Source organism: Styela clava, chromosome 6, assembly GCF_964204865.1.
Source record: "Styela clava chromosome 6, kaStyClav1.hap1.2, whole genome shotgun sequence".
Taxonomy (NCBI): domain Eukaryota; kingdom Metazoa; phylum Chordata; class Ascidiacea; order Stolidobranchia; family Styelidae; genus Styela; species Styela clava.
In genome coordinates this window covers 5,755,814-5,778,026 of record NC_135255.1, presented here as the reverse complement: position 1 = coordinate 5,778,026, position 22,213 = coordinate 5,755,814, and the positions used below count along the sequence as shown (strand labels likewise).

At 36.7% G+C, this 22,213-nt stretch overlaps 2 protein-coding genes and 1 pseudogene across 2 annotated transcripts; all 3 read right to left on the bottom strand.

The window, feature by feature from the left end:
* Nucleotides 1-988: 988 nt before the first annotated feature.
* LOC144424459 (uncharacterized) lies at nt 989-1,582 on the bottom strand. The gene has a single exon (XM_078113798.1). The coding sequence runs from the start codon at nt 1,580-1,582 to the stop codon at nt 989-991; it is 594 nt and encodes a 197-aa protein (XP_077969924.1).
* Nucleotides 1,583-6,093: 4,511 nt separating this feature from the next.
* Nucleotides 6,094-7,175, bottom strand: LOC144424458 (uncharacterized; annotated as a pseudogene).
* A 244-nt stretch (nt 7,176-7,419) lies between these two features.
* On the bottom strand, nt 7,420-9,761 carry LOC120331269 (uncharacterized). The gene is made up of 3 exons (XM_078113797.1): nt 9,516-9,761; nt 8,352-9,007; nt 7,420-8,257 (listed from the first exon to the last, which is right to left on the bottom strand). Exons 1-3 carry the CDS (start codon nt 9,759-9,761, stop codon nt 7,420-7,422), a joined length of 1,740 nt encoding a protein of 579 aa, XP_077969923.1.
* Between the last annotated feature and the right edge of the window lie 12,452 nt (nt 9,762-22,213).

The window sequence follows — 22,213 nt, the reverse complement described above, 5'->3', positions numbered from 1 at the left end:
GAATTCTAAATTAAGCAAAATATTATTGTGTTCAAATTTGAATAAAGAAATGGTTTCTTTTTTAATGCTGTTGCAACCAAAGCCAGTGTAATAAGTCCAGATCCCAATTTATTGTAAATTTGAGACATAACTTTCTTCAAAAGATTAAGTCTACCTTAAATTTCAAATGCCATTCACTTAATAATTTCTTGCATATCACCATTATTGCAATTTATACAAATCAACTTATGTAAAATTTCATTTTTAATAAAAAATATCATAATTATTGTTGAGTGTTCGAGGGGTGCGAGTTTGACATCCTCTGGTCTACCGTGCTGAGAATGCATCCAAATGATTTCCAGGCTTCAGCCCCGATCATCTATTAAACAAATTCCACATCCAGTAGGGCATTTATGCAGAGTCCCAACAACTTGGGGGATCATTCCTTTTCCTAATTTTCAATTGTAATCTTCTTATTAAAACATGATTGGTACCTAATCAAGGGTGAAATTTCCTTTCTTGATAGCTGCTTTCTCCCTCCATATAGTTACATTCTTTTGCAGTTCATTACAATATACAATACAATTTTATTTCGATTACTCTTACTTTGCAAAGTACGTCATTTCATAGATAGCTCTTTTGTATGTAATCCTTTTCCTCTGGAAAGTTTAGCTCCCAAATACCAGGCAAATCCTGCTCGGTGTATTCCAGTGCAATGACTGAATGAGAAAATCCAGTCTGCCAGTACCAGCACTTTCGAAGTAGCTCCGTCTGATTTGTGTGACCGTGTAACAGAGCAGCTCAAATGCATAACAGACATACAAGCTAGTCTGTATTCAATCTATAAATGAGAAAAAGACTGTTGAAAAAACGCTAACACACAGCGATATATTTAAACAAGTCTTTTTTTTTTCTATTATTATTATTTCTTAGTTTCTTTTTTTATGTTATTATTTTAACCTTCTGGCGACCGGAAACTTTCCAAGTTCCTGATGTCATGCCAAGGTCATCAGTTGATAGAAAGTACTTTACGTAAGATGTGAGCTGTTCCAAGAAGAACGGTTTTTTGAAGCTGTTCTGCATTAATATTTCCTGGAATATGTTGGACATATTTTTCAAATTCTTTTCCGATAAGTCCAAGCGCCCCCACCACAACTGGTATTGTTGAAGTTTTGAGTCCCCACATCTTTTGTATCTCGATTTCTAGATCTTTGTATTTTGAGAGTTTTTCAAATATTTTTTTAGAGGTGTTCCTTTCGGATGGTATAGCCACATCAATTAGCAGACAGGATTTTTTTGTGAAATCTTTTACTATAATATCAGGTCGATTTGCTCCTATAGTTTTGTCAGTGTGAACAGTAAAATCCCACAAAATTGTTACATTTTCATTTTCTGCTAGCGGTTCAGGCTTGTGATTGTACCACCTGTCTTCTGTAGGTATATGGTAGTGTTTGCAAACTTTCCAGTGCGAATACGATGCGGTTTTGTTATGCCTTTCTGTATATTCTGTCGGTGCCAAAACTTTACACCCGGATACAATGTGGTCAATGGTTTCATCAAACGATTGGCATATTCTGCATTTTGGATCAATGTTTAGTTTCATAATTTAATCTTGTGAGCGTTGGTCGGGAGACTCTGGTCCTGAGCAGCAATTATAAATCCTTCCGTTGTGGGTTTCAGACCTGAACTTTTTAGCCATTTATGCGTTTGTTGTTCATTTACATCCAGTGCACATGTTCTAGTGGGATATTTTCCATGCAATGGTTCATCATGCCAAATTTTTAGTCTCTGCTTTTCAATTTCTTTCTTATACTTGAGCTTGACATCTTTTGCCATCTTGTTTGCACCTTTTTTCTCAGTTAAGAAATTAGTAACACCAGTTTCCTTCATAAATTCATCAGTTTTATTGAAGATTGAGTCGAAACGCCTATTTTTATTTTTATCGAAATCTCGCACGATGCGCATTAGTGGATCTTCTGTTTCGGTCAAATATATTTTCAGTCCTACAGTAGATGCTTTGTAACTTTCCTCAATTTGAATCAGACCTCGTCCACCCTTGCTTCGCGATAAGTACAAACGTTCAGTGTCTGCTCGAGGATGATGTATCTTATTTATCGTCATTAGTTTTCTCGTTTTGGTATCAAATTGTTTGATTTCTTGCTCAGTCCACTTGATGATATTGAAACTGTATGAAACGGTGACCGTACATTTGAACCCATGCGTATATCCACGGGTTCAATCTATATGCGGGTGCTAAAACCCATGGGTTAGGGTTAGTATGGGTTTGATTATCCGTGAAACAAAAAAAATTCCATAGGTGCAATAGCATACAGGTGCAATTGTCATGGGTTCAAATGTACGTGGGTTCAAATGTAATGGAACCGTACGAAACTACTGGTATTGCAAAACTGTTAATTGCCTTGAAGATGTTTACAGAGTTAAGTTCACTACTCAAAACCGATCAAAGTCTTCTCAAATATTCCTTTTTGATAATTTTTTTTTCATGTCTGATTCCATCAGCTTCATGTACTCCAAGGTAACGATATGTTGAATCGCTACCGAGTTCTTTTATCGAGGTTTCTTGATCTAATTGTAAATTTGATTCTCTAAATAATTTACCTTTGCGAAAAGATGCTTTTGCGCATTTCTCGAGGCCAAATGTCATTTTGATGTCATCACTGAATGATTTCACAGTTTTCAATAACATTTCAAGTTAGTTATCATTTTTAGAATACAGCTTCAAATCATCCATATAAAATAAATGAGATATTTTTTGTTTCAAAATTTTGTAGCCACAACCGGTTTCTTTCAGCAAAGTGCTAAGCGGGGCCAAGGCAAGGCAGAACGCAAGAGGTGAAAACGAGTCTCCTTGAAAAATTCCGCATGAAATCGAAATGGTGTCACTTTGTATTATTCCGTCACTGTGCCTCAGGATCAAATTTGTTTGCCAATTTTTCATTGTAATTTTGAAAAAAGAGATTAGGATAGGTGACAACTTGTAAATTTCGAATACCTTTAAAAGCCAAGAAATAGAATGCGGTACACTGTCAAACGCTTTTCTGTAATCAATCCATGCGGTACTCATGTGTTTTTGATAAGTTCTGCAATTTTCCAAAATCATTTTATTTACTAGTAGTTGGTCTTTGCATTCATAAGATCCACGCCTGCAGCCTTTCTGTTCACTGGGTAACACTCCCTCTTCTTCAAGATGGGTGTATGTCCTATTAGTAATTATGGACGATAGTATTTTGTACATGGTAGGCAAACATGTGATTGGCCGGAAGTTTTGGGCATATTCTGTCTCTGGGGACTTCGGTAAAAGATAGGTCAAACCCTGAGTTAACCATTTTGGTGTTAGTTCAGGTTGCTTAAGATACTTTTTAAATACCCTTGCCAAATCTTTGTGTAACGCCGAAAAGTACTTCAAATAGAAATTTGGTATTTTGTCTATTCCAGGGGATTTCCAGTTTAATGTGCCTCTGATTACAACACATATTTCTTCTTCACTAATGTCTCTCCATTGTTGTTCGGGTAAAATGGCGTTTTCAATTTCGGTGTCAGTGATCCACGTTGCCTCAGTATAATGGGACTCATTTTTACTCCATATTCCTGCCCAATATGTTTCCAATTCCGATATTGACGGGTAACGTTTTACGTCGATATCACGCTTATTCAATTCTCTATAAAACCTACTGGCATCCTCATTAAATGTTTTGTTTTGCATGAACTGTTTTTGTCGTTTGGTGTATGGTCGAAGCCTTTGCGCCTTGAGTTGTATTTTCTGCTTTAGATTCTCTCTGATTACCGCAATATTACTGTGTAACCCATCTAATTTGTACCGATTTGTTATTTTCTTCATTGTTCGTTTATTAAGAACACTACCGTTTTGTATTTCGGATAAGATAGACAAATCTGCTCTCATTTGTTTAATTTGGCTCTCAATTCTTACTTTCCATTTTGCTTTGTAATTGTGCCTTGGTCCAGTAGGTTTCCTAATTATTGCTCCAACTTTTTCAGTAACCATAGTTGAACATGCATAGATAATGTTTGATATTTCAGTAACATCCAGATCAAATTCCAAATCTTGCTTCAAAAGGGCAATAGCTTTGTTGCCCTCTGCTAGCCAGATTTTAGTTTCTTTCGTTAATTGTAATTTTGGCAATTTGAGTCTGTTTTTAAAATCTTGTTCTCTGACAGAAAAATATCTTAATTTTAATTCCTTTAAGAATTGTTCAGTTTCTTCTTTTGGTTTATCTGGTGGAGGAGTTGGTGGTTGAGGTGAGTTTATGCATGGCAGTTGTAATATTTCTTGTACATTGTCACATAGGCCATTTTCGTCATGTACATTGTCATTTTGACTCATATCCCTTGATCCCAAGTATTTCTGTTTGATGGATTTCAGTTCTATATCTGTCAGTCGGTTATTCCGAATTATATCTCGTCGGACATTTGCTGTCATATTTTGGACATTCAAAGAGTGGGGTTCTTCAAGCCAATTTGTAAGTGTTTGTTTAGTAATACATTTTGAGGAAGAGCTCACAGCTTTGTAGTACGCTTCCATCACTTGTATATACTGTTCACGTTTCCAACGATGTTTTTTAATTTTTTCTTTTCTTTCCGATATTTCACGTATGGGGCTCGGTTGAGGAATATCCTCTGTTGAGGGACCACTTATATCGTGATGTGAGAGTGTGTCAGTAGAAATACTGACAATGTTTTTTTGGGACCTTTTTATAGAGGGCGTCGTCCCAGCCTCTATGTAGTTTTTTTATGTCGAGTTATCATTTTAAATTTTACCTTTTTGGTCCGGGGCTGCTTATTGAATATTCACAGCTGACCTAGTTTTACCTAGGTGTTTCCCCTATCCGCCACCTTGAGGACCCGCCCAGTAGAGGTGAGGTCGAACCCCCATGGGGGTGAGGTCAAATTATTATTATTTAAACATTTATTACTTTTTTTAAACATTAAATTATTAGTATTATTATTCAAACTGGTCAAAGCAACGCTCAAGTATAAACCTGACGAAACGTGCTACGCAGCGAGTGTCCCCCTAAACAGCACAAAAAACGGAGCTGGCAGCATCGGTCAAAGGTCATGAAAGTTGGTAATGGACCTTTCCCCGACATCAAAACATCCGTATTTTCAACCAATCACAAGCGAGCAGATGTAAACAAACATTCTCCGCTGAAAAGTCGCTCAGACAACTTTGGACGCGTTCCGCACAGGTTGCTGGCGGTTTAGGCAGATATTTGTCCTTTTTTTCGCTTTTTTTTCTTCACAGGGCTGCGAGAATTAGAAAGCTGTAATACTGTATGTTACTTGTTGCAAATCACGTTCACGAAATCTATATATCTATACTAAAAGGCTGTACCCGTTGCAGGCACCTTATAGGTTACGGTACTGTATAGGTCGCAACTGCTATTTCGAACCAAAAAATAGTAGACAGTCATGTCATGCTGATGCAATCAAGGGTACCGGTAGCCTACCGTATGTCAGCACGGAAGAATTTGTCTTCGATACGATGTTGCATTTTTATTAAACAGAATCTATTAGTGAATTATTTTGGTAGACTAACTATGTGTAAACGCTGTGCATATGGTATTTGCTTGTCTGACAACCTTTACGGTACCCTTGCCGTTCAAATGGAGTAAGATTTGTGCCTTTTCCGAAGCCACATATTGACTGCCAAAAAGCAATGAGGTGGATAAAGGAATGCAACAGGCCTCACAGTATATTCAATCTAGAAAAAATCACCAGAAATACCTTCGTGTGTACCAAGTTTGGCCAACATAAGTATTGTTTTCGATACCTATGATATATTTGAGGCGAACCTAATACAGAAAGAAACAAACTTGTATACTAGGCTTTTATTAGCTCAAACGTCGACTAAGAGTCTTAAAGCAGCACAAACCAAAGAATGACTTTCCATGCTACTAAAGGACGAACAGTATACGTCAGCAGGGTCAAATGTCGTGGCTGTTTTAGGCGTTGCTAGATTTCAATACATAAATCACCACATTCTCCCCAGCTGATGAAAGTAAGACAATAAAAGTATAATAATAACTCAAGTATAGAAACGTTAACATGAAATAAATGGATTCAAAAGTCGCCCAATTACGAGGCCCAGTCTCCATAACGATCAGGCGCCCTTTTGAAACGGCTCGACCGACGAATAGGCATCTCTTCCTTCTTAATTGGAGTATAAGTTTTATCTGCTACTTCAACTAAGTCATCAGAAAGGATTGTGTCATCGTTCTTCGAATCGAGATTCTCAAAACTGAATGGCACATCCTTAGGAGTTGATTCCGATATGGATTTAGTCTTTTCAAGTTCCAATTGCTTGTAGTCAGATTGTACAGTTTCAGGGAAACGCGCCAGATCACTCGTTGAAACCGTAGATTCTCGACCGTCGGGATAACGAATTAACGAGTATTTGGTGTTAGCTTCCAGAAGCTCAACTTCTTCACAAATCGGGTCGCTTTTCGCTCGTACAAACTTGCGAAGGAGTACTTTACCGCCATTCAATAGTCAGTCTGGTACGGAGTTTCCAATCATAGATCGTCTTTCAAAATTGAACATGCGATTATGTGGCGTAGTACCAGTGGAGGTGCAAAGAAGTGATCTTGTCGCATGTAGAGCGTCTGGCAGAACTTCCTCCCAAGCACTCTCGGGCAAATTTCTTGATAACAGCATTAGTTTGATAGTTTTCCATATGGTCTGGTTTGCCCTTTCGCACTGGGAATTCCCTTTCGGGTGATAAGGAGTTGTATTGCTAGTCGCTATACCCTTTCTTGCAAGAAACTCTCTCAGTTCATTAGCCAAAAATGAAGTTCCTCTGTCGCTGTGAACATACTCCGGTAGACCAACCAATGAAAATAATGATGCGAGACATTTAGTGACAGTGATTGCAGTCATGTCTGCACATGGGTATACAAAAGGAAATCTACTATACTCGTCTAATACCACGAGCAAATATCGCCTTTTTCCTGCGACGGGACCTTTAAAATCAATACTAATTCTCTCCCACGGCCGAGTAGCTTTGACCAAGTGATGGCTCCCATCGAATCTATAAAAATTGGGTTTTATTTGGGCACATTGTCGACAATTAGCGCATTCTCTCTTCACATCGTCAACAGAAAAGAGCAAAGATTTAGAGCGAATGAAATGAAGTAATCGACGAACACCAGGATGGCCCAATTGAGAATGAACTTCTCTTAGACTCATTGTACAACAAGCGTTGCTAGCACAAATTCTTGACAATGCGTCTGGTGCCACATTTTCTACACCTGGGCGATGGACAATTTCATAGTCAAATATGGAAAGTTCTAGTTTCCACAATTGTAACTTTGTAATTATGATTTTTCCGAAAAATGTATGCCAAAGCCTTTTGATCAGTTATCAGTTTAAACTTTTTCCCATGCAAAAGATATCCCCATTTTCTTACAGCTTCAACAATCGCCGCCGCTTCTTTTCTACGGCCGGATGCCTTAATTCCGACTTACCGAGTGTTCGAGAGTTAAAGGCAACCGGCCTTCCTTTTTGACTCAATATGGCTGCAATCGCAAATTTAGATGCATCACACTCAATAACAAACGGTTCATCTTCATATATGCACCCCAAGCACGCTTTTAACAAATCAGCTTTCAGTTGATTAAAAGATAAAGCTTTGCCTTTGAGGGGAAATGATGTATTAGTTGAAAGTGGCTTTAATTTTTCAGAAAATTTAGATATCCATTTCGAATAGTAGGCAAATAATTCCAAGCAACGTTTCAAATTACTTCCATTTCTAGGTGGTTTAAGATTAATAAGAGGTTGTGAATGATCAGGATCTGGCCGAATTTTGCCATGTGATACCAAATGCCCAAGGAATATCAGTTCAGTCACTGAAAATACAGACTTATTTTTATTTAATGTCAAACATTGCCGCTCCGCAGCATTCATAAAAGCTTTCAATCGTTTATCATGTTGTGGTTGATCATCCCCAAAAATTGTGACGTTATCTAAGTAAGCAAAGGTGCCTTCAAGATTTTCACGCTCGATGAAAGAGTCCATGTATCTCTGAAACACAGCCACACCATTAGTCACTCCAAAAGGGACCCTGCAAAATTGATATAAAGAGCCAGCAGCTTCAAACCCAGTGTAAGGTCTGTCAACGTCAGAAATAGGAATTTGGTGATAAGCCGAACGTAAATCAATGGTACTGTAAATCTTTCCTTTAGCAACCTCGTTAATTATATTGTTTATGCGAGGCAAGGGATACGCGTCAAGAGCAGTGTATCTATTTATTGTTTGTGAATAGTCAATAACAAGACGTTTTTTTATGTCTTTGGTCTTTTGTGACCAATACTTGAGCGCGCCACGGCGACTCTGACCGTTCTATGATGCCCTCCCGCAACAAACGAGCAATCTGCTCTTTGATGAACTTTAGATCATCGGAACTGTAGTTTCGGGACCTGACAGCAATTGGCTTACAGTTATCGTCAACAAATCGAAAAATACGTAAAGGTTCACTTACTTTTGCGCTAGCCAAATTGCAGACCTCTTTACCAACGTACAAGGAGTCGAGGTCTCCGTTGAATTCGAAGACAACCTTTCGATGTTTGCTCAAAAAATCTTGGCCCAGTATGATGTCCGTACACAGATTTTCCACAACACCAAACTTCATTGCATCATAAACTCTCGTTCCAATCTTTAGCGGTGCGTCCACAAACCCAATGGTTTGTGCAACTGATTCGTTCGAAGCAAGTGCAATTACAGTTTTTGGACCGTAGAGAGTGAGGCCAAGACTTCTTGCCACAGATGCCTTTATGTAACTCTGTGAAGCACCGGAGTCTAGCAGAGCCATCAGAGGGTTTTCCGCAATTTTAGCAGTAATCGTCGATCGTGACAACGAAGTATGAATACCAGCTATAATTGAAGTCAGGTGCAAATCGTTTACGGTAGCAACCGATTTCTTCGCTTTACGACAAACTGTTGCAAAATGTCCTCGAAGACCACAATTAAAACACTCTGCGTTTCTAGCAGGGCACTTCAGTCGATTTAAAGCATGAATTCGTCAGCAAAAATAACACCTTCTACGGTTAACTTTTGTTCCGTAAGTACTTCTTGCAGCAGCTACGTGTTGGTCACTATTAGAGCCAAACTCAGAAAATTGGTCTTCTTTGTTTACCGAAAATTTATCATCCATTGAAGTAACGGCTGCTTGATGAGGCAATGATTGCTGGTACGAATGCGAAAATTTCTCGGCTCGTTCCAAATAATCAGCAATTTGAATGACTTTTTCCAGTGATAATTCGTCATATTCTAGCAATCTTTGTCGAATATTAGCGGAACATAGCCCTGTTATAAGCGCATTTCTTAGCGCCTCCTCTGTGTTGCTCGGCGCTGACTGCTTTGAAATTACAATCTTTCGCAAGCGACCTGAGCGCCTGGGAAAATTCGGAGATAGTTTCACTGCTCAACTGAATCCGTGTGGCCAGCGTGTGCCTTGCATATATGATATTCTTCTTTCTTTGATAATGTTTGCGCAAAATCACCATAGCTTCATTATACACATCCACATCTTCCACAAAGGAAAACACGTCAGGTGATAAATATCCACCCATGATAGCACATTTGTTGATTTGCCTTGAAACATCTTCCGTGGATCTGTTGGATTCCACAGCTGTTAAGTAATTTGTAAGCATTCTGTCCCAATGGGAAAATACTTTTAGAGCTCCAACTTCATTCGGCAAGACATCAAGCACTGGCACCCGAATAAGTTTCTCGTCGGAAGTTGCCATTGCTTTCGGAAAACCAGTCAATCGTTTCAAGTTTAAGTTTTGAGCTACTAAAATTGAGGCGAACCTAATACAGAAAGAAACAAACTTGTATACTAGGCTTTTATTAGCTCAAACGTCGACTAAGAGTCTTAAAGCAGCACAAACCAAAGAATGACTTTCCATGCTACTAAAGGACGAACAGTATACGTCAGCAGGGTCAAATGTCGTGGCTGTTTTAGGCGTTGCTAGATTTCAATACATAAATCACCACAATATTCAATATGTTAATTCTTATATGAAATAAATTTTCATACATGCAATGCGATCCATCATGCATTTTCATGGAGGCGATGGACCAACTGATGAATACCCTGACCCTATATCAGATTCTTGTCGCCCAACAAAAAAGCACCATCAAATTGAGAGGTAAGGATTACTTAAACCATAATTTAACTTTGGATCATAATTTAACAGGATCTGTCACCAGATACTTTATTTGATACAGAGACATGTAAATCTGACGAAAGTGAGAAAGGATTGTCAGGGATCCAACCAGATCTGCCCCCAGACTCTTTAGTTGAAACTACCTCAAGTGCCGCTGATGAAAAAGACAGCGCTTTGTCAGACAGCAGAAAAATGTAAGTAAGCATCATCATCATTTTATTTTGGTTCTCTGGCATAAAACAACACAAAAAGTCAACATACAAACAAAATGCAGAGAAAAGTGGAAGTCGGGCATAACTTAAAATATATTTCAAAAAGTACGCGACTACCTACCAGAAAAAGAAATAATATTAATAAAAGGGCACGAAAGAATTAACAAGATTCGGAAATCGGAACTGCAACTGCAAAGTCACACCAAGCTGCTCCTGATACCAGAAGTTGGCCCTGCACTTGGTAGTAACTATGGTCTGTGGTGAATATCCTTATTTTGTTAGGTTGTTTTGCATTTATCACTGTCATATAAATCACAATTTGTTCATAATCACCTGATAACTTTAGAACCGAACCAAGTGGTGGGTGTTTGCCCATCTGACTATGGGCTGACTATATAACAATGAGGTAGTGCCCAGTGAGGGCAATTCTTCCGTATTATCAGGGGATGAAACCAGGCAGCTTTAATAAAATAACTCAGACGCTCCATTGCTTTCATGTTTGTTGTGCCCCAAAGCATATATCTAGTGTGTATTTTTATCCTATACAACACAATATCTGCAAAACTGTATAATTTGTAGTAATTTTCTTGGATTTACTTGCTTGTTCCTTCATCATATATTTTTTATAATCTGTTATATTCTATTTCTACACTGAATGAATAAACTATATTGTAAAACCTATCACATAACCGACTGTTTTTGGTTGAACCGGTATGATTGGAACTCTGGCTCGATCTAACTTTGTGGGATTAGCACCAACTACAGACGACAAAATTGTTGGATCTATTTTGTTCCCTCCATATAGGTTGTTACCAATACTGGGGAAGGCTTGTACATGCTTGGCTCAGCGGAAATCTTTTAATCCCCTCAATTTCATCTGGTGGATAGTTTTGGTTAGTCCATTTAAACCATGTTTATCACTACAACATTATTGGTCTTGTAATTTTATGTGGTATGTAATCGATCATAATACCTCAATAAACCTGTTGAATCTAATCTTTCAATAGTATATTTGCACCCATCTTACTGAGCTTATAAATCTGTGTTTCTATGATACGACATAAACTTAAGTGCCTTCACTGTGCCTAGCATGTACAAATTGCATCAGAGACTTGGTGACTATCCAGCGACACCACTATTTGAAGATGATGTGGTGGCAGAGAATCCTGAACTTATCTATAGCACTTGGCTTTGAAATCTAGCGTTGAACCAAGATTGACGACTGAACCATCATGAATGTATCTGAAAAAATATTCACCTGTTCAGAATTACAGATTTCTGTAGTTTGTGCAATGTTACAAGAATGTATCTAAAAGACTTTTGAACTGCACCTGCATTTCATTTGTTTCTATTCTAATCCCACCAATTATTTGGAAATAATAGGCTCTAATTTGGGGAATGAAATGTTCTCGCCCACCTCTTCATGCACCCAATTCTGGCAACTTTGGTTGGGCAACTTGGCATTAGACTCCAACTATAATCAGCTTGGCAAAATGTTTTCAATAGAATCTTCTTTTTATATTTTAATTAACGATTAGAATATCGATCAATTTGGCAATGGCAACCATTACAAATATATCAATATGGTGTGGCAAATACTTTTTTTATTTTCTAGTATTTATTTTTATTTTTCGTTTACTGTATAGTATACCCTAAATTTATCGCGTTTTATTCCTACTTAAATAACTTCTCAGTGGTTGTGTGTGTGTGTGGCTGGTGGGTGCATGTGAGCGTGTGTGAAATAACTTAATAATTTTAGGTGAGTAAACACGTACCACTTCCTCTTGGCAAAACCTTCCATCTTATATTTGGTACGTTATAAACCTTATCTAAGGTTTCGTTTGCTCCCCTGATTTCATAATCAGTTTTTTTTATTTATTTGTTTTTATCTGTCAAATGTATTGTCATGCTGATTATGGAGTCGAAATAAACTTATACTTATAAACTTATACAATTCAGCCCTAACTTGGACGCTATCTATCAGTCTATGAACTATGGGATATGGTACCGGTACCGTACCGGTAGTCACGCAGGTCTCCCAGTCCTATCACCACCCTCTGACATTCTTCAACCATATAAGTTTAAATATCACCTTTCAATGAAAAGTTTTGTATCCTTCTCCTACTGGGGGAAAGAAAAGTTCTTGGAGAACCAAGTCATAGAAAAGTCATCTCTGGGTGATTCCATTTTTGTATGTTAAATAAGCTTTCAGAACTAAGTTAGGTACGTTAACGGCATTGTGAAGGCGGAATAACGTTAATAATAGATCACTTGACAATATGTTATAACTTTAGAAGCACGAAAATACCAGTGCAATGCCATTCGAAGGCCTTTAAAACGAGCAACGTACCACTCTATCGCCCTACACAAGCCTGAATATTTGCAATGTTTGTCTGAGCGACCGAAATCATAACAATAAAGGTCAAAGGTCGGGGAAAGGTCCATTGCAAAATTTTGGGGCTATTTTAAGAGTTATTTGCGAGTTGGCGCCTGTAAAATGTGTTACAAACCATCATTATGATTCATCGCATACAACAATCTTTTTTTAAAAGTACCGGTAAAGAATTTCAGGCTAGTCTATCACAGCTATTTCTACACTAATTTTTATTACTGCAATCAAATTAAAACTCCTAGGAAGACAGAATGATCATTGAATTATCTGATTTATATTTAAGTTTCCGAAACACAACTGAAAACTAACGAATAGAGTTAAAAAACGAGGTAATGTTTACAACCACACTTGAAAATCTGTCTGAGAAAAGTGTCTGAGCGGATGCGAAAAGGGGGCATTGTTACGTCACTTTTTGCATCTTGCTGATTGGCCAATGTCACGAAGTAAACAAGGAAAACGATGCTCGGGGAAAGGTCCATAGATAACACATACTTAAATGTGATATTTTCATGACAATATTTTTGCCAATAAACAACTTATTCTGTGATATATAAAAACTAACTTATGTTTTATTTCAAGGTACAACTTCTACAACTCAAGTTAAACATGAAGAGCAGATTTTTTCAAGAGATTTTTTTTCAAACACCATGGGATAAATCTGTTAAAACAATTTTTCATTTTTAGGCAGAGATATTAGTGTGGAGAAAATTGTAGTGGAAGATCATTGCAGCCACAGCCAGACTTAGGCTTGCAGGTAATTGACAAAAATCAATTCCGTAAATACGGTCAAATCGATTACGTAATGACCGCGTAATTGCGATATTTTTTCACACATTTAAACCTATCATAACAACCAATTTAATCCACTTCTATTCCGAATGGGACATCGAAGTTTGGTTTTCATATTCCCGGCAGTACTACACGCCGGCGTCAGATGTTAAAGACAAATATCAAGGAGTGAATTCAAAATAATTTTATTCTGATTTTTATCTTTTGTATTAGCTTTGATTTTTTTTATCCACTTTATCACCAAATTTTATGCGATCAATTTTATCATTACCAACACTGGTAATATATTTAAGAAACGATAGTTCACTTCTTTAAAATCGTATTAACGTATTAATACGACTTTCGTATTAAATAAAAATTCCGGAATGCTAATTTATTAATCAACTACAAGCGTATTCTCTCGTTTGATTATACTTTCACTTGCCTCGCGACGAAGACTTGTTATTTCACCGTTTTTTTACAATATCCGACTTTACTACTTAGTTAGCATTTTATAATAATTATTGATGTCGACTTATTGACGATATTCCGAATTCCATGCTTTATTTTACATTAATTCATTTTGCGGCCTAAAAGTTATAACATTATTTGCGATAAATTTAGATCAAATATTAATTATTTGCGCATTATTTAAAATACCGGACTTATATGACATGCCTTCTCCGAAAATACAAAGTTATATCGCAAAACAATGCATTTTGTGACATTTATTTTGCACTCATGAAAATATTAATTTATTTTTTTAACTCAAGTCGACAGTCCTATTTGCCAAGATTGACACAAGTTTGGTCGAGTGCCGGTGGTATTCGAGTCGACGATAAATCAAAACAATGACATTAAACAACATGATGCGCAACTCCGGCATTTTTGTCCGAAGATCGTATTCGATAGCACGCTCCAATGCACGTACTTGACGAGACGAAAACGAGCGGATGTGTGCTGCTTTCAAGGCGTAGCACGAATGGTGTTCGTGCCTGCTTTGACAGTTGTTGTCGATTTTAATGATATTTTTGAAAGTTGGGGTAAAAAGAAATCGGTAAAAGGTAAGGTGAATACAATTGTTGTATATCACACCCGGGCATCGCACTGTTAAGTACATGTGGGAAAGCCAGCCTTTGTCAAATACTACGAAGTTATTAATTCAGTACGGTACGTAGTTGCCCATTTGCCGAAATTACATATTTACTTACCCCTTATGGTTTCAAATAGTTCATGCACCTCCAGTTAGATTTTTTTAATCAGTGAGGATATATACTCATTGTTGATTGCTGCTCATTGTAACATACTATTACGCATTCACTTTTATTTGCGTATTGAATCAAAGTGTTAACAAGTTCACCTAACATTTCACTCATACCGGTCTATATTGTATAGTCTGATTTCTCAAGTATTTGGAGCCACGAATGCTTGTAATTTTCTGACTAAACCCTTTTATTAGTTGGTTTATATACCAAATTCAGTAAAATATTTTTTAAATAAAACATGAGATATTGGATTTATTAGCTTTTCCATTCTGAATCATATAGACTGCTTTATTTATTCTTAACGAAAATTAATAAATCTCCTCTCTTTCTTCAGATGTGAAAGTTGTGGACAAACCTGTCTAAGCATTGTGAGACTCTTGCAGCACAAGAGGCAATAGCAGAAATAGTAAGTATATCAATCAAGAAATTAAGCCGACATAAAGCAAAACTTTCAACTATTCGTCTAATCTCAATTTCCTATTATTTATTCACAGGACAACTATAGCAGACGGGGAGATATCAGAAGTCTGGCGACATATCAGTGAATCATTGGAATATTAATTTTTTTCGTCCACATTTTGACCCAATTAAGAATACACATCAAGCTAGCAAAAGAATACTTGAATAAAACACTTGAGTAATTAAATTAAACGCAAAGTACATGAAGAAGGTGGCATTTTCGAAGAAAATGGGAGTTGTAACATTTCTGCTTTTCACAAAATTCTGAAGCGCATTGTTTAATTTGTCATATTTCCATCAATACAATCAAAGAACACAATAAGCTCAGCAGTCAATATGACAAATTCGAAGACCAACTTCGAACAGAAAATTTCCATGTGTTTGTATATTAATATAATTATACAACGACTTAGTTACTAAAAATCAATATCAATAATAATTCAAGCAATCCTATGCCACGCAATGTAGTGCGAAATGTCTTGTCGAAAAAATCTGTCATTTGTTTTTTTACTGATCTATACATGAAATGATAAAAGTAACTTTTTTGCATTACTGGAATTAATTAAACATTCGTAAAGATCCAGATAAATCCATGATCATGTGGCCTCGTTAGTTAGAGTTGGTACTATAAAATCATTTCAGACTGGCCTTAGTATGCTGGTGACACAAAAAAGATGCCAAACGCCAGGACAAATGTAATTAATAAAACATTGAGTTTATACTGTAGTATTTTTGTTAATTTTAGGTTCATATATTTAGATTAAGTTATTTTTAGTGTATGTATTATTCTTTCCTTATTCAAAGCTTGTTCAAAAATGATTTTGATGGTTGTACATAGAATTTTACGATTTTTTATAATAAATACTGTAACTTGCAAATGTTGCAATAATAGTGGAATGCAAATATTAATATGTAATTGCATTTGAAATTGAAGAAAATAATAAAACTTAATCCAACTGTTTAGTTGCATCACAATATATGTCACAAACTAAAACTATCTTAAAAATATCTTTTAAGTATACATTATCAAAAACTGTTTGCGGCTCTTTTTACAATTTTCAAAATGCAATGCGGCTCTCGAAAACCCATGAGTTTGACACCACTGATCTATTCTAGACGATTCAAGCATTGCTTTGGGAAATTATATCACTTCAAATAAATTGAAATAATCTCGCTATATTAAATACAAAATCGTTGCTATCATAAAGGTAAACCAATTCAGCCACTCGAAATATATTGGCCTTCACAAAGCAATGGAGGCAAAATTGAGAGTTCATGAGCTATGAACATTTGTTCTTTTCTTTGTCTTGAACTTTCCATACTCCACAGCCCCTATTAATTTTTTTTAATTTTAATTACCATGTGATGGTCATACATATCTTTAACTTGTATTTTCTGTCATGATGTATTATCTCAATGTGTTTGTTAACCAAATTGTTAATTAGTGTGCATATTTTGCTTCCAGATGACATAAATGTATTGTCATGTTTATTACCTCAGCTTGGAGTATTGACAAGAAAAAGGTGCCAGTAAATTAGGTAAAAAAATTTTCAACTCATTGTTATAATCAGAATTCACAATCAATAGGAATTATAAACAGCCAACAATCAGTGAGAATTATATGCGAAATCCCTCAGAATAAATTTGTCTAAAATCGGAGGAAGGCAAAAAATATAGGTAGTTTCCATCCACACAAGCATTTCAAGAAGACTTGCTCGAGCCAAACTAAATGAGCATCGTCAGGTGAATATTAATTAGTGGGCTATGAGCTAAATTCCTCAATTTAAACAAACCTATCTACGATGCATTATGTACCAGCAATGTTACCTACGATTAACTGAATAATAAATATGTCTAATAAATTCACCTACAAAAGCAAGTTCGATAGGTGCAAACTTTGTGTTATGGAATTGTATCGCAGCACAGTTTTGTATGACACCCTCTTTAAATGAAATTTCAATGATTAAGCGCAAACATTAAAATTACTAACTTTAAACTTTGTCATTATCTGCAAAATGTTCCACACAAATCTTTCCGCTATCGCGTTTGTAATCTTCTCTGATAAAAAAAAAACGTCTATGATGTCCAGAATTGCTCTTTACAGCTTGCCTGTTATTCCAGCTTTCCAAGTAAGCAAAACTTCTTAGATATAGAGATTATTTTGTTTCGTTACAGGCGCAAAAAGGCAGGTACTACACGTAAAAAAGACGCCGAGTAGCAAAAGCGAGCGGAAAACGGACGCGAAAGGCGACGAGAAATATGTGCATTGGCGCGTATCATGAAATACAATGTTTTGCCTGTAGTCTTATGGAGTGACGTCAGAGTTGCCTATCATGTTGTTTAATGTCATTGATCAAAATAAGTTGCCGCGGTGACCGTACATTTGAACCCACGTACATTTGAACCCATGCGTATATCCACGGGTTCAATCTATATGCGGGTGCTAAAACCCATGGGTTAGGGTTAGTATGGGTTCAACTATCCGAAAAACAAAAAAAATTCCATAGGTGCAATAGCATACAGGTGCAATTGTCATGGGTTCAAATGTACGTGGGTTCAAATGTAATGGAACCAGTTGCCGCATTTGGTAAAGACAGGTAATCATATTTGGACGACATATTGCGAGCCATTGTGAATAACATATTGAGCAATGCCAAGTCCGGACAGATATATAACGATAAAATCGGTAACAGAACATCAAGATTTTGTAATAGAAAATGTATCTCGCGCAGAATAAACACGGGAAATCCCGTCGTATTGTTGTTTGTCTGCCGTCTTAATCGCTTTACCGATGCCGAAAAGACTAAGCGCGACATTAATTATCACGGCATTTATAAATAGACCATGCTTTATAAGTTGATCTCTTACATTCTTTAGTCATTTCACCCGAAGAAGTTGAAACCAGGTGTGGCGACGTCCATCGGTCTCAACACAATTCTATTCCTTATCTACGGTTAATATGTACATTGGCCATCCTAGATAAGTTGATAATAGGTTAGTAAATGACGCGTTATGCCTTCCCCTTCTGCCTAACAAGAGAGAGAAAAACGGCTGCGAATACCGGAACTCTAACTTCTTTTACTCAAACTTTAATTTTTTTTACATCGACGGAATTGACTGCTCTGAAGAGAGCTCGTTTCAATCGCGAAAGCGATCGACCAATATTTACGACTTTACGTAATTCGTAACTTCGCTTCCGTAACTCGAAATAATTCCGTAAATTACGTGCAAGCCTCCAGCCACTGTCCCTATTTTACCAAATGTGGTCGAATACTTACAAATTGTTGCTGAAGAAAAGTCCCAAGTGATCAAATGTTATCCTTCAGCTGTGATGCAGTTCGCGTAATCCCTACACTGGAACAGAGTATTCCAGGTTTACTATACCCTCCATCCAGTCTGTCGGGAAATTAATTGATAGATTCACAGACAAAGAAATGGATAAAACGAAAGGTGCGGTGCTTAATATTTGTCTGGATTTGAGTAGATGTTTAGATATCGTATTTTGACGGACCATATGACTTACTGGGAAAATTTGCTTAATTGGGTTTTTATTCATACATAAGGCTATAAAACGCAACTGTTTTCTAAGCATATTGGTTTTGAATGTAGGCAATAAAACACTACCTGATTTATACATTGTGCGCACCAGCCTAACAGGCGATTTTTCAAGTATTGACACCGTTTGATTGACATTCATGGTAATCAATAATGCGATATCTTAATATTACACCCCTTTCCCCTATGTTTTCCAGATTTACCAGATTCAAGTTCTATCATATTGATTGACGATGAGGTTCATAGAATCCAATACATTGCTGGTTTCATTTTACAAAAAATGCAAAAACGATGCCAAGACCCGGAAGACTGCAAAAGAATCCCGAACTGGACTGTTTGATAACTGACTCTATGATTTCAGTAATGCAGGAAACAGAATATGGACGCTTAACCGTACCATCGCTCAGTTTCCTTGAACTATGTAAGCTGCTCGAAATTGAATTTAGATTAAACTATGCTCATGAAGGTGTTATAGCCACAGTTTTTGAAAATTTTAATATAGAATCATTTGGTATCGCCCAAAACGATACTAGCATGCTGGACATCTTGGAAAACTTATGTCGCTTCTACCTGAAAATATGCTGCCATCCAACAACCAGAATCGTCAATAACGCCCTTTTGAAAAATAAATGTATATGAAGAGCATGATCTCTTTTCACTTTATTTTGCAAGGGAGTGCGTTTACATGTAATTCCAGTTTTATTTTTATTACTTTAGCAGTAATTAAACAAACATGTTCACTGCATGGAATATAGTATATTTTCATGACAATAGGCAATGTAAGTTGCATAATAAAAATACAGCTTATCTAGAACTGTTTGAGTTGTCCCAGCGACAGATGATTTCCAGTTGGGTATTTCTGGAATGAAAATTATTTTCAAGCTAAATCAGTGGCTCATCAATGCTATGGAATGGCCGGAGCATTTTTTTAGGCGCTCCCGTAGTATGTGTATCAAGATAGCGCACAACCTGATAACCCCAACCTGGTACACATATTACGGGAGCACCCTTATTTATATCCAAAATTTGGCCAAGTATTCATGATATCAAAACATTTATCCATAGACAATGCTGACCAAGAGCTCTGGCCCACCTCTCTGCTGCCTCAATCTTGCAGCAGTCTTAGATAGCATAGCACCTGGGCTGCATATTTGACACACACTTTTGGGTAGCTGTGTAAGCACAAGTGGGATTCCGTCAATTTACAGGAGCGTAACTTTTCGGATGAAACTGCACGAAATTTTTTAATAGGCGAATTCTAACAGCGTGACTCGCAAACACAATGTTACGTACCGTTTTGAGTAAATGAAATGATCAAGAACATTATTACATGTATATGGGAAAGTTAACTTCAAATTATTTAACTCTTGGAACGTTTTACGGTTCGCACTAAATCCATCTGTGACTGTAACGAGTGCGATGATCCCTAAACCCACATTCTTAAAGTTCTCCAACACTTTCCCAGAAAATGCTAGCGAGATGGTCTGAGCGGATAACGTCAAGGGCTTTGAAAACTGCCCAATCAAACCATGTGCATCAACTTGCAGTGCATTGTGTGGAGACTCTTTCTCGACTCTCCCAAGTCAACAAAGCCAACCATCATATCTTTTTTTGAATCGTAGACAATATTTTCTTTGACTAAAAAGATAGGTTCATCTTCAAATATTGCCTTGAATTGACTAAGTTATGCCAGGTTTTGAACCAAATTACACACAACTTACCAGATTTGTCTCAATTTCGCACAATAAAGTTTGTTTAATAATAATAATTGTACAATTATAAATTTGGGCACTCCTTAATTAATTTTGTTTGCCTACTTTACATCAATTTGTGTAATGGAACTGAAACTTATGGACAGGTGTGTGTATATTCACTTGGCTATCAGTCCCCGAGCTCGTAATAAAAGTAAAATCTATAAAACACAGTTTGCATCTTTTCCCAGAAGAAATGAATATTTCACAATTTAGTGATCTAAAATAATGATAAGAGACTCTTTATTATTGCTCGAAGGAAGTGCCCATATAGCAGTGTTGTTAAGTCATTTGCAAGATGATACTATACTGTTAGTGGAGGCATAAATAGACAGTACTACACCCAGGCGAATGAGCTGAAGTTACTGATGTACTTTTTGAGTGAAAAAAATTGTAAAATTTTCCCGGTAATAACATGATGATATCAACACCAGTGGTGAACATTGTGAATTCTTAAAAACAGATGATTAGAAAAATATTTAATACCTTAAAGCAAGCAATCTAAGCTGTGGAAGCCCTTGTTTGAATTTTTTGAATTGGATCTCGAAAATGGCACATCAGAACGTTGACTTGTTGTAGAACTGTAATTGCTGCTGCCAGTTATCCCCTCACAGAGGATCGATGTATAAATAATATGCAAGATATTTGATAAAATCGTTTCTTTTACATCAATATTATTCAGGACTTCCGATGTTACACTAGTCCAGGGGTGGGCAACCCCTGGCACGCGTGCCAAACTTGGCACGCGAGCCCATTTATTCGGCACGCGAGCGAGGCCTCGGAAACGAGATCATTCTCCTTTAGATAAAAAGTTTTAGGACTATGAATTATCTGATGAAAATAGGTGTTCGTTTGTTCATTATCGAATGTTAACAATCCGGTATTTATTTAAACCTCTTTTTGTCCTTTCATGACATATGGCTACTGAGACGACCACGTCTATAACTCTGTTTTATTTTGTATGTCAATATTTATTCTTAACACTTGAGTCATTAGTGAGCAGCGGTGTAACTTTCTCTTTCTGCTGGTCTGTCAGACTGCCGGTAGTGTAGATATTTCCTCTGTATATTGGGTTATTATTATAGTGTTTTCGTGCCGTTAATCTGTGTAATTCTTGTTGTGAAATGATATTAGTAGTACAGGTTTACTATTTCTCCAGTTTCGCATAGCTCTGTTCACTAGTTAGCTTGTATTTAACACTTCCGTAACTAGTCTATTTTCGCAGTTTATTTCCTGTGTGATTTCTATGCGTATTTCCATGTATATTACGTGTTTGTCGATAAGATAGGATTTGTGTTGTATTTTTAGTGTCATACTAGTTATTTTATGTATATCTAGGTATGTTTTACTTGGTTTTTAGTATCCCATTATAAGTAAATAGTTCATGACTGTGACGTCATAGACCAATTTCGTATTTTGTGTTACGTATGTATCCTACGGTATTTGTACTGTGTTTTTCATGTTTTTATTTGTTTATTGTATTTCTGATTGGAGTATTTGGTTGTATTAAGTTCTTACAGGTGTATAATTAATCTAGTTAGTTAACTTAGTTACTCTGCTGTGGTTGGAACCGCAAGAAGATTATTTTGTGATCGACATCTATTGCAACTTCAGTGTCCAAGAAGCT

What these genes read in the sequence shown, in the direction of transcription:
- LOC144424459 (XM_078113798.1), bottom strand. Translation starts at nt 1,582, where the DNA reads ATGAAACTAAACATTGATCCAAAATGCAGAATATGCCAATCGTTTGAT.
- LOC120331269 (XM_078113797.1), bottom strand. Translation starts at nt 9,761, where the DNA reads ATGGCAACTTCCGACGAGAAACTTATTCGGGTGCCAGTGCTTGATGTC. An exon ending in ATGTGTATAATGAAGCTATG is followed by an intron (nt 9,008 to 9,515) that starts GTGATTTTGCGC and finishes AATCGACTGAAG; the next exon opens with TGCCCTGCTAGAAACGCAGA. An exon ending in CGGGAGGGCATCATAGAACG is followed by an intron (nt 8,258 to 8,351) that starts GTCAGAGTCGCC and finishes AACAATAAATAG; the next exon opens with ATACACTGCTCTTGACGCGT.